The sequence below is a fragment of the Lutjanus erythropterus genome, chromosome 11 (assembly GCF_056507025.1).
Source record: "Lutjanus erythropterus isolate fLutEry1 chromosome 11, fLutEry1.hap2, whole genome shotgun sequence".
In the NCBI taxonomy this organism is placed as follows: Eukaryota; Metazoa; Chordata; class Actinopteri; order Lutjaniformes; family Lutjanidae; genus Lutjanus; species Lutjanus erythropterus.
Genome location: NC_139327.1, coordinates 38543042 through 38555533, shown reverse-complemented (window position 1 = coordinate 38555533; position 12492 = coordinate 38543042). Strand labels below are relative to the sequence as shown.

General features: G+C 41.2%; 1 protein-coding gene across 4 annotated transcripts in view; it reads left to right on the top strand.

Annotated features, from left to right (window-relative positions):
• Positions 1–406: 406 nt before the first annotated feature.
• Positions 407–12492, top strand: part of dbn1 (drebrin 1) — a 144900-nt gene continuing 132814 nt past the window's right edge. For all 4 annotated transcript variants that reach the window (XM_084730058.1, XM_084730057.1, XM_084730056.1 and 1 more), the window contains exon 1: positions 407–565. In XM_084730058.1, the coding sequence (XP_084586184.1) occupies positions 483–565 (83 nt within the window). In that variant the 5' untranslated portion in view covers positions 407–482. The remainder of the gene's footprint in view (positions 566–12492) is intronic.

Genomic DNA, 12492 nt, shown 5'->3' with positions numbered 1-12492 from the left:
CTTTGTAGTTAGCTAGTAAACAATGTAGTCTACCATGTTGTTCTTTTTAGCTAACAAATAACATAGTCTACTGTGTTGTTAACTTTTTAGTTGTGTAGGAAACAATGTAGGTCCCAACACCACACAAATGTAGTTTTTTAATTTATCAACTTTAATTTGGGTAAGAAAGGATCCCCATAAAGATTATGCTCGAGGAAATCCTTTGGTTGATTTTATGCAACGCATATTTCTAAGGTATCCTAAGATAAAATTTAAGGGAAACCTCAGCCTAAGTGGTTTTATACAACTGGACACAGAAGCCGGTAATGTTCCGGCGCTAGGACCCCTCGGACACAGTGCTCTTCTCTTTGTCTCCACCAGTCAGAGCCTCCTCCTCCTCCTCCTCCTCCTCCTGCTGCTCCTCCTGCTCTCCGTCCTCTCCGTGCTCTCATTCCGTGTCTCTCTCCATCAGCAGCGGTCTGGATGCGTGCAGGGACACAAACATGGCTGTGAATCTGGGCAAGAACAGACTGGACCTGCTGACCGCCTACCAGGACGTCATTGACGAGACCTCGGACACTGACTGGTGAGTCCCGCGGCCGGCCACACATCCCTCCTCTCCCCCTCTTTTCTTTTTCTCCATCTCTTGCTCTCTCCTGGTTTCTCTGTCTCGGGTTTTTTTTGTTGTCCGGCTTTGGTGCGTGCACGCTGAGGATGCGCAGGGCAGGACGGGAGCGCACCGTGCAGCATCACCACCATCATCTTCATCATCATCTTCACAGCCGGACTGGACTGGTGTAAAGTGCACTCTCTATCACTCAGACTCGAGTTCATCTGCAGCTGAATTTCTGAATTTAAGCGCATTACGCAGCAGGATGAAGCTTTAAAACAGTGAAAGTGAGAGTTTCTGGTCATAAAACCCACAGCAACAGCAGCAGGTTTTCCAGTGTGAAGTGAACTGCACTGCAGAGTCCAACGTGCTCTGCTGTCTGTCTGTCTGTCTGTCTGACTGTCTGTCTGTCTGACTGTGCCACACTCTGTGCGCACTGGACAAATAATTGTGCGAGCAGCGGAGCGCTTTGTTTCCTCTCAGTTTCTCCTCTCTGAGCTCAGCCAGGACCAGGTTTAACTCTCAGCCAGCTGGAAGCAATTTCAGGCTTTTTATGTAATGCGATGCAGCGGTGTGTGTGTGTGTGTGTGTGTGAGGATTCAGCAGAGGTGTACTCGGGCCTGCTGCTGGTCCAGAGATACTGATGAGCCCCTGCATCCCCAAACGAGGGCGGAGAGGAGAGGGGCGAGGCCGAGGGGGTGGGAGGGGAGGGGAGGGGGAAAGAGGGGGGTGTGGGCTTCCATCATCACCCTTTGTGGCCTTTCCTCACGTGGAATAAAGTGCGGTTGTGAGCAGGATTATTTGTAGAAGGGAAATCACTGTGCGCCGACTAGACAGTGTAAGAATATCATAGGTTTTCATTAAAATGTATTTATTTAGTCCTTTAATTTGATAGGACAGCTGAAGTGATCAGTCATTAGTTTGCACATGTGGGAGTTTCATATTAATTCCAGCTAAAGTTGGATAATAGAGTTGCAAAAGAAAGTTGCCTCTTAAAGGAATAGATCACCCCAAAATGAAAATTCACTCATCATCTGCTCACCCTCATGCCGACTGAAGGTCGTGTTTGTTTTTTTAGTCCACAAAAAGCTGCTGGAGTTTCACAGGAGCACAGTGTTGCAGAATCTCCCAAATTATGGAAGTGAATGGTGACCAGTTTACAAACGTTAAAAAACCAACAGAATAAAAACATAAAATGCCTCCATGCTGCTCGTCTGGTGTAATCCAAGTCTCCTAAAGTCCCGACATGCACACCACACACACCCAGTTCAGACGAAGAGAACATACACGTGAACGTGGCTCCAAGCTAAAGATCTACAGTAAAGATTCAGGCTAAAAACATGGTCTGAATGACGTCTTTCAAGTCAACTTGGCATGTTGGGGCTTTAGGAGACTTGGATTACACCACATGAGGCATTTTATTTTTGTATTATGTTGTGTTTTACATTCGAAAAAACCGGTCACCGCTCACTTAAATTGTTTCTGAGATTCTGGAACACTGTTTTCCTGTGAAAGTGTTTTGTGAGAAGAACATCTTTGGATTTCTCTGATGTCACGAAAACCTCATCTCTCTTGAAGTTAAATTCCCGTTGTTGCTTTGGATCCTTTTTTTTTTTGTGCGTTTCAATGTTAAGAATCCAACTGTTACAAAGTGATAAGTGAGTATTTAAGATTTCTTAACCTGAGATAGGATAGGACTTCTAGAGTTAGTTAGGATTTGCTTCTGTAATACCAAACTGGGAAAAATCCCAGACTTTTCCTATCTTAACTTATGACTTAAGTTTCTGTAACACAGCCGCTGGACCCATTTTAAAAAGCAATGCAAGAATGATGTGGTACATTGTTTAAGTTTTCCAGCTGGCTTGCTGTGCATTCACAGAGGCAAAACTGAAAACAGCTCAGAAGTGGTAAACCCATAAACTGACCCATACATGACTCACTTGTCTTGAGTTTCATTTCCTAGAAATTCTTCGCAAAAGTCCCCAGGAAAGCAGCAGCTTGACACACTTCCTATTAGCTGAAGGCAAACATTCATAGAGTCAGAATATTTTCACATCTGACTCGATAAATTGAGGTTTTATTTCAACCAAACCAGAGTTGGTGATTGTCGGAACAGTGAAAAGATGAAGCCAGATGGTTTTGTTGAGTTTTATTTTGTTTCTGTCGAGTTTGAATGAAGATGATACTGACGATGTCAAAATTATAGTTTTGCAAAGGGAGTCTGGTCAGTTTGGCAAGAACGATAAAACGTCTGTTGTTGGTTGAACAAAATGGATTTTATTCTCTAACAAAAGGGTCTATTTCTGTAGGAATCCTTTTCATAATGTTGTCAGACACTTAGAATAACAACCTGATCCTGTCAGCAGCCAACAAACACTTTTAGTGGCCGTACTTTTGACGGTGTGCAGTTATTCGGAGAGATTACGTTGCAGCTTCTGATAGCTTTAGTCTCCCTCAATACTGAACCAGTTTTTCAAAATGTGATCCCTTTTAGCCCCTCAGTCACAAAAACATGGGAAAATAGGTGAGAAAATTCTGAAGTTAACCTTTAATTGACACAAAAACACAATATGCGCTTTATATTTTGTGTCCTCGGTGAACCAGGGTAAGTAGTTAGTATTTGCATTTAAATTCTGGACCTCCATGTTAATAATTTGTGCCCACAGTTTGGCACTGACACATGAACGCAGCACTGTGTAACCACCAACCAGGAAGTGCTGCGTATCGGACTTTCCCTGCAGTATGTGAACTAAGGACAGGAACGTATTAGAGGTGAATTAAAGTGATGTGAATTGACAGAGAATGCAATTAGAGATTTTATTATTTATTTATTTAGTATTTATTTGGTGTTGTGTTTGTGCCTGAGAGGGAAAGAGGGGGTTTATTTGTTCTGTTTAGGAACAAATAAACACTTTTAGGAGTTAATGAAGCAGGTAAAAGGTAATATTTGACTTAAAGTTAAACTATAACTTGTCGTCATTGATCGTGATAAGCCAGCAGGCACTAATGAAGCAGTATAAGTTCACAATTTTCCTGCAGAAACCTGCAGCAGCAGATCTTTTTGGCCACTTGGGGGCAGCAGAAACAAGTAGCAAACGCAACTCTGACATTTTCGCTTTTTAAGATCAAACTCGTTTGCAAACAGCTGTTTATTTTTACATCCAGCTGTTAAGGAGCAACGTGATCATTAATCTCGAGTCGTGTTTATGTCGCCTGATGATCCAAGGCCAATATTCACTTTCTTTTAGCTCCGTCTTTGGTCTCCACCAGCTCACGAGGGAAATATCTGGCTCTTTTTAGCTGCTAAATGCTTCACCAGGTTATCCAGTTAGACTCTAACTGTGTCTGTCTGCTGTTTGCTGCTCAGCAGGTTGTGGAGAGTGGCTTTTTATAGCTTTTTTTTGACGCTAGCTGCGAGGCTGAACCAGAACAGTATGTGGCCCGCCAGACAAACAATGAGCCGAAACTCCCAGTAAAGCTCCGTAAATCTGAGGGGAGCTGCAGATTCAGCTGATTATTATCAGGAGGCTCAGTTTCTCATTTAATTAAACAAATGGATGCATTTGTTTTAAGTGGTGTTATTACATTTACAGTCTGAGTACAGCAGCTGATTGATGAGTGACCTCTAAATTGCAAATCACTGCAGGTTGTTTTTAGCGTTTTTAGCTCAGATTACAGATCCTGTTTTGGGTCGTTCGGGGCCAAACACTCTCTCGTCACCATCTTAACTATGAAATGTGAACCTGTGCCATCTGTTGCCGGTCATTAGTCTAAATGAGGTCAGATTGCCTTGAATACAAATGCTCTGGTTCTGCTTTCAGTTTGTAGTCGTCATGGTTTTGAGGCAGATTTTGGTTTCGGTTCCACATTTTGTTTCTGTTTTGAGCCCCAGCTGAGGGTTTCAGTCCTGAGGATGTTCATGTGTAGAAAGTAATAATAAGGCTGGCAGATTCATCGATGATAAAAAAAATAATCGATAGTTTTCTCTGTTCTCTAGATAAACACTCAAGACAGCACTCAATGATGTGGTTACAGCGACCGTTAACATCTTCAAATCCCCAAATCTGAGCTCTGTAGGGGGTTTAAACACTTTTTACATCAAACTGGGGGACTGGAAGTCAAATACCATCTACAGTGATTTGAATAAATACATTTGAGTGCTATTATACTGCAGTTAGTAGCTACTGCAGGGGGGCAACAGATCAGAAAGAGACTAAGATAAGATAATAGGCTGCACACAGCTGCAATCCACATTAGTTACAGAACAAAATCACAATATAGCATTACAAACAAATACAATATGAAACAGTATTGTAAATAAGTATATCAGTGTATACCAAAGCACAATAATACCTACATAGCATCATGTAAAGAACATTTAAAATACAGTAGGAAAAAGGTGCAAAGTACCCTAAAAGATATATAAAATGTTGCACGAGCCCTGAGAGATAACAATATAAATATTTAAACCTTTAAAATGAGATCATAAAACAGACAGTCACAGTTTATACTTCACAGCCTGGATAAGTAATGAGCAGGTTGCTGGTTGAGTAAAGTGGTGGACGTTGGAAGGAAACCTTAAAGCGGTTGCTCTTATATTCTCAGGCTTTGAATCTCCTGCCTGAAGGTAATTGTTCTGAGTATAGAAAGCGTGTGTGGGTACATACGACTTCGATGATGTGGGAGGCTTTCAAGTTTTTGCATCACAAGCGTCCCTGATTGATTCACTGGGATTGAACGTTCCCCCTTCACATGAACACGCAACAGCTTTTTTTTTTTTTTTTTTTTTTTGCATAATGGACCAATCATTGCACTTCAGAGTAAAACACAACACACATCCTGTCCTGTTTTTTTCACTGCAGCAGCTCTGCATTGAGATTAAAGGGATTATTACTTTAAAATCTAACTGAGGCAGTAAAACTGTATTTCACATGATGGTCAAACTGGATCATGAATCAGGTACATTTACACAGATCCAATAGTTCCCACTAAGGATGTGACTGGCTACTAATGTCCTTGTCAATTAAAAGCAAATTTTAATTTAAACTAGTCAATAAGTTTAACAGAAAGAAGTCACTCAAAAAGCAGTTAAAACTGAGCACAATTTATTAACTTATAATGTTAAACACTATGAAAAAATACCGCGTGTATCACAAGCTATTTGAAGCCGTTAATCACAGTCTACAATCATCAAGTCGTGTTTTGAATGCTGGTGAAATGTGACGCGTCGCGCTGTGCAGTTCGAACACGGCACATTAACCTACAGAAGACAACAACGACTCACTAAATGCTTCACCTTTTCAGGCCGAAAAGAATCAGTGTCTGCAGATTAACAACATTGTTTACCTGCAGCTGACGTTAGCTGCCAGCCTGCTACACAGTGTAGCTAACGTTAGCAGAGCTAGCAGCAGCTGCTGCTCTGCTTGCAGGTTAATGTCCGCGTCTCTGCTAAATGTGGTCACATGTTGCTCCAGTCAAATGTTTACACACCAGTTTTTTCTGATTACATTCAACCTTTCTTTTTTCCATTTTCTAGATCAAAACACTGACAAACAGTGCTGGTTTTACGAGCTTTTATCAGTCCAATTGCTCACTTTAAATGACGAAGCTGTTCAAAGACCTGGGAGCAGCTGGAGAAACTTTTTACTCTGCATATTTTATTGAAATTAGGTATCGAATGACAAGGCATTTTTAAACAAACTTGGTTTAATACCTAATTTTTCTCTACAAAACAATTATTTGTATGTTTGTATGTATAAGCCAAATGTCTGTGCTAACACCAAGCATTATCCCAAACAAAACAGGGATCAAATTGACTAAATTTATCATTTAAATGAAAGAGAAACAAGAGTAAGAATGTGACTAAGCACTCGGTGCCTGGTGCTTGATGTTACAAACACATTTTGGTCAGGACTCACTGACTTCTCGGACATCGCTAAAGGCATTTTTGTTTAATTACAAAACTCCAATACAGTTATAAGTATCTAACACGTCAGACATTTATCAGAGAGAGAAAATTAATCCTGGACGTATTTCTATCCCTGTTCCTGAGCAACTCTGTGTCATAACAGTCTGACACTGAGCTCTCCAGGGATGAGAAACGTCATAGTGAGCTGCTTGTTAAGGTGTTGATCCAGGGAGGAAATGATGCTTTTTCCACCTTCCAAGTCTCTCTGGGCCTCCCTGAAGTGGCAAAAGTGTAAATGACACCCCTGCTATTGCATCAGTCTCTTCGTCCTGACTGAGATCTGCCTACAATCAACACAGAGGTTAACGCTTCGCTCAAATGTTGGCTTGTTCTTGTTGGGGTGCTGTGCAGAGAGACGATGACGATGATGATGATGCAGAGGGCCTCAGGCCTGCCCCCGATTTTCACACTTGATGAGATCTGAACAAAGGCAGAGACTTCCAAACACGGCTGACCCCAAACAACACGGGATACCCCCCCCCCCCCCCAAACACCCAGCAACACCCCCCTCTGTCCTAATAATGACACACTCATCACGTCCAGGTCTTCGTCAGCGACGGTCAGGAGGTCGTGTGGCAGATTGTTTTAAGATAAACATGTGCAGACCTCAGGATCAGTGCTTCGTACGTCTGCTGTTGTCCACATTAACAGCTTTGTGGTTAATATTAAGTATTATTTTCTTCCATAGTGAGTCAGCTACATCCACGAAGAATAGTGACAGGTCAAAGGCTGAAAAATGTGCGAAGAAAAGTTCTACGAGCTAAATGAAAAAAGTTACTATAGCTTCTGCGCCTTAAAGGAACAATATGTAACAGCTGCATGTCCAAAAATGAGAATAGTATATTAAATAGATTGAAATCCTTTTATTAATCTGTGGTTGAAGCGATTTGTTTCCCACTCTTTCTCAGATTTGAGGAAGCTCAGGCAGGTTGGAGGAACGCTGCAGGACAACATTGTAATTTGACAATAGCAAGCGACAAGGAGTCTTACAGTGTAAGGTTATAAGCTGTTTATAACTGTCAAACCTGTTATCCTGAAAACAAAAGAGCACTGCTCTGAAAATACACACTCTGGAGTTGGAGGTCAGTGACTGCCTGCCAAACTCCATTAACATTTTGCTCGATTTAACCTTTATAAACATCTACTCCTTCTAAAAGATAATTCATTATTTCTTACGACTCATAAACAGACACTTGTCCATTCGGGGAACATTCGGCATCAGTTTTAACTCTAACAGGGGATATGTCAGATACTTAAGAGAGAGAAAGGAAGCAGTTATGACTTCACTTGAATAAAACTTTAATGCATTACCTCCTCTTTGAACACGATCTCTGCCTGAGTCACATCAGATAAATTTTCATCTGCAATGGCTATTTAAAAGTCTTTTGTTATTGTCAGAAATGATATATATTTTGCATTTACTTGGTTAGCTAACTGAAAGAAAATTTGTTGGCCAACTGGTATCAAATATTTTCAAGTGAAAAGACTTAAGTGCAAGTGAAGTCTTGAGCCGTTGGTTTTTAAAGTCCAAGTCGAGTTGCAAGTCTTTTGACAAAATTTCTGGTAAACAAATAAATAATTAATGACAAAATAAGACAAATATTAGAAAAATGTCACACAATGATGATAAATCCTGTTTTCTATTTTTGTAATTAGTCATTTAAATCATTTTTCAAAATAGCTTTTATAATTCTGCCTCCATCATCATCCAACATCAGTTTACAGACCAAACAACTAATCAAGTATTATAATAAAATACTTAATTGTCTAAATAGATTAAAAACAGAATCTCCTTCTGCCGGCATTCAGTGAAATTACCAGAACTCCTCTATTTTGGAGAAAGCTAATATAAATGCCATTTAATATCAACTGTAATTTGTTTGAAACTAGTAATTAATTTTTTCTTTGTCTTCATTTCCTGCGCCGTCTTCTTTATCTTGTAAAGGTTTGACTTCTGTCTCCTGCAGCAGCTCTCTTTGTAGCAGTGGGTGTTTTTTTTTTCATGTGACACAGAGCTGTCGAGGTTTGTTCATTAATAACACGACATCCTCGTGTAACGCTCGTCGTCCCCTGTGAACAGGCCTTATCTCCGCCCCGCTCGCTCACACCGGGCAGCCGCCGTGCAGCTTGTTACTCAAACTTTGAGCCTGGTTCTCTCTGTCGGCTCCGAGCGGCTCGGCTCTTTGTGCGCCGTCAGCAGCGAGTGGTTGAAAGCAGGCTGACGAAACCGGAGTGATAAGAAGCAGGAGGGATCCAGATGACGGACATGTCGGTCATGTCCTCCTGTGCTCAGGCAGAGAGAAGTGCCGTCTCTACTGATGACACAGAGGATCAACCTGACGAGGACTCTGAGGACAGATCTGCCAAATGAGCCTGAAAATAAGGCCTGTTTAGTCTGATCAAATATTGTTTTTAACGTGGCTCCGTCCATCTGCACCATCCATCACTTTGTCATCCTGACTGAAATATAATTATGGGGTGGATTCTCATGAAATTTCCTACAGATGTTCAAGGTTCCCAGAGGATGAATCCTGATGTGTTTGGTGATCATCTGACTTCTTCTTTAGCACCACCATGAGAGTCTTAGATTTGGTTCAGACTTTCATGTTTCCCTCAGGATGAACTCTCATCACTTAACTTTTCAGGGAAAAACTTTACTTTGTCTTGTACTTTGGTTTATGACCAAACTAATGAAATTCCCCACTGTTGTGCCAAACTGCAGCCACACAGCGCTGCGAGCTGTGAACTCTCGTATTGTTCTTGTATTAATTACTCTGAGGGATAATCAGCAGCTCATTTACATTTCCACCCCATTGTCCTCTTTGCTTTCTAATTCTTGAATAACTTTCTAAAGCCCAAATCATAATGCACTTCTGTGTGGACTTTCCACATACAGGCCAGAATCGAAGTTTACACGGGTGAGCTCATCTTCCCATGCAGGAACCCAGTTTAATATAAACAGAATCACATTTGCATTTTGTTTGTTTTGAGTCACGTTACCTTGTTGACCTCATGTGGTGAACAGTGTGCTGTGGCAGCAGGAGGCATTTGGACACCAATGTTTGGTTGCACAGCAAAATTAAATCAGGTGAAAATTAGCTAACAAAAACCCGAAAACATAGAAAAACTTATATTCAAAATGTGAGGGCACAGTGGATATTAGGGATGAATCTGAGTATGTTATTCAGAAAAGCGCAAGTAATTTGATTGAAACAGACTTTAGCTCACTTTTATTTGAAAAGAATCAGTTCTGTGATTACCTCTGCGTAATTTAAAAAGGCTGCATCTACCTTAATCAATTACTGATTTGGTGCAACAAGATTATTCCTGTTCAACTGCAGATATTTTATATACTTGTGTATCTTTGCTGTAGAGATTCTGTTACCAATGCAAAACAGAATATTTTCATTTATATAACTTATAATATAACTCATTAACGTGGGAAAAGGAAACGCAGGAACTCGATTAGTGCAGTGAACATTGAGACAGGTCATTCAGCCAGATGAGCCGGACCACGATCACTGAAGACAGCCAGAATAAGAGCTAATCTAACCCGGTTTAGACCAGAGAGAGGTGCATCGTCGTCGACCCACTTTGATTCTTCATCAGCCCACATCCTCCTCCTCAAACCCCCACAGAACAAATGCAGATGCAGTGGCATCTAACAAGTTTGGCTGGAGGTAAAGTTAAGCTAGCATTTGTTAGCCAGACATGCTAACGTTTGCAGCTTATGTTAGAGCAGATGAGTTTAGTCTGTTCAGCATGTTTTTGTGAGAGACGACAAAAAAGATGCCACCGACCAGACTCATAAAACGCTAAGTATGGCTTCTCAGAGCCTCCTGCACACCTTCAACATGGAGAGAAACCTTGACAGCTCTGGTTATGGTTGCTAAGCTATGATTACAAATAATGACCTGAGATGGCCCATTATCTCCTGAGCCTAAATGAATTTATTTCTCATATCTAAGGTTTTAAAATACGCATGTGTATGTTTTCAATAAAGCATCAGGTGATGCAGAAATGGCAGTAAAATGGTCAGGAATGTTCATTTATGCATGAATGAACTCTTCCGAGAATTTATAGATCGGATTCATTTTTAAAAAGTGGGTCCCTGGGAGAAAAAGTTTGGCGAACTCTGCTCTAGGGGTTACTGATGTGTGTTTTTTTGATGGTGAATTCACAGTGCTGCTTTATTCAGTGTCAGATTGTTATACAAGAGATGTAATAATATGGGGCTGACTTGAGAGCCTGTTAGCATTAATTCATCCAGCGCCTGAAGGAAGAAGAAAATAACGTCGTCTCTCGAACCACAAATGCCAGCCTGTCGCGAATGTGACGCGGTGAAAAGGGCAGTGGGCGAATCAGGGTTCTCCGATATCAAACAGTCCACAGACGTTCGGGAATCCTGAGCTCTCTGTGGCTGCTGATTGGCCCGAGGCTGCTGTCACATGACCCCTTTGACCCCCTCCAGCTGTTCAAGGAAGCCATTACCTGACGAGTCACCTCTGCCGGGCTGACAAAAGAAGAAAGTGGTGGTAAGAGGAGCTGAGCTGGAGGGTCGGAGAACTCTCTCTGAGTCATGTTTCATTAATGGAGGCCCTCAGACAAAGACGCTTCAGCTCTGACGCATTTGCTCAGTTTTGAATTGCAAACATACCTGTTCCTGTTTCTCCTTGCTCATATTTTTCTACCCAGCTAGTCATTTTTTAAAACGTTTCTTTATTTGCCCCTGGGAGAGCTGAGTTGAAGGTCGGTCACCGAAGAGCCGGCCGAGGTCGAAGCAAAACAAAACACTGCTGCAGAAAACAGCCGCCGGTCGTCGTGTACTTTGGCATTCTGGGCTCACGGTGTTCTCTGCCGGTGAATTTTTTACTCATCGCCACATCTAGACAGGTAATAAATGAAAGGAGCAGCCTGAAAAAATGAGTGGAGAGTGGTGCTGAATGCAGAAAGCTGAGGATGGAAATAATGTGAATCATGAGCTACGGCCTCCGCAGTCAGATCTCAACTAAAAACCTGTGGGAGATTTTGGAGAGAGATAATTTTAGTCAGTGCTTCTCTCCACTGGAAAGCTGTTCTGGTGACTGGTTATATTCATTTTTAATTATTTGTATAACTAATCAAACACAGACTGCATGCAATCATATTCAGATTTCAGTGTTTAAGGAGGAATCTATAATATATTTACTGTAATAAATCATAAACTGACCATGCATACTCTGGTTCATAACTAGTGTCACTGTTTGCCCGTTTCACATTAATTAGAGATCAAATTAATGCAGAATGTTCATTGAAGGGGTAAATATCTGTTTATAAGATGTAAAAAATCATTAATAATCTTTTAGAAGGAGTAAATGTTTATGACAGTTAAATTGAGCAAAATGTTAATGGAGTTTGGTTAGCAGCAAAACAGACAGGCCCTGAACAGCAGTGGGCTTTTGTTTTCAGGATAACAGGCTCAGTTTTACATTGAAAGACTATTAACAGTTATAAACAGCTGATCAACTTATAGTGTGGGACTTGCTGTTGCTTGTTATTGTCAAATTACGATGTTGTGCTCATCCTGCGCTCCTGCAGTGATCCTGCAGCCTGCCTGAGCTTCCTTCAGTCTTTGGACTGCAGTACTGAGTTTTGGATGCACAGTTGTTACATGTTGCTGCTTTAAATGTCTTGTTTTGGTGTTTGGTGTCTTACTAAAACAACAACAGCATCAGACTTTTGTTGAAAAAGCCTCAAACTCAGACTCGCAGTTAGCAGACGATCAATCCTGCTGACTTCGGTGATGCAGACTTTTCCTCTCACTCCACCATGAGGTTAGCATTTGTGGATTTTCATGAAATCTCTCACTAAACTTTTGTTTGGGCTGCCATGAAAGTGGTTCAGAAAAAAAAATCTCTGAAACTGACTCTCAGTATCCTCAACTGTGACTAATTTC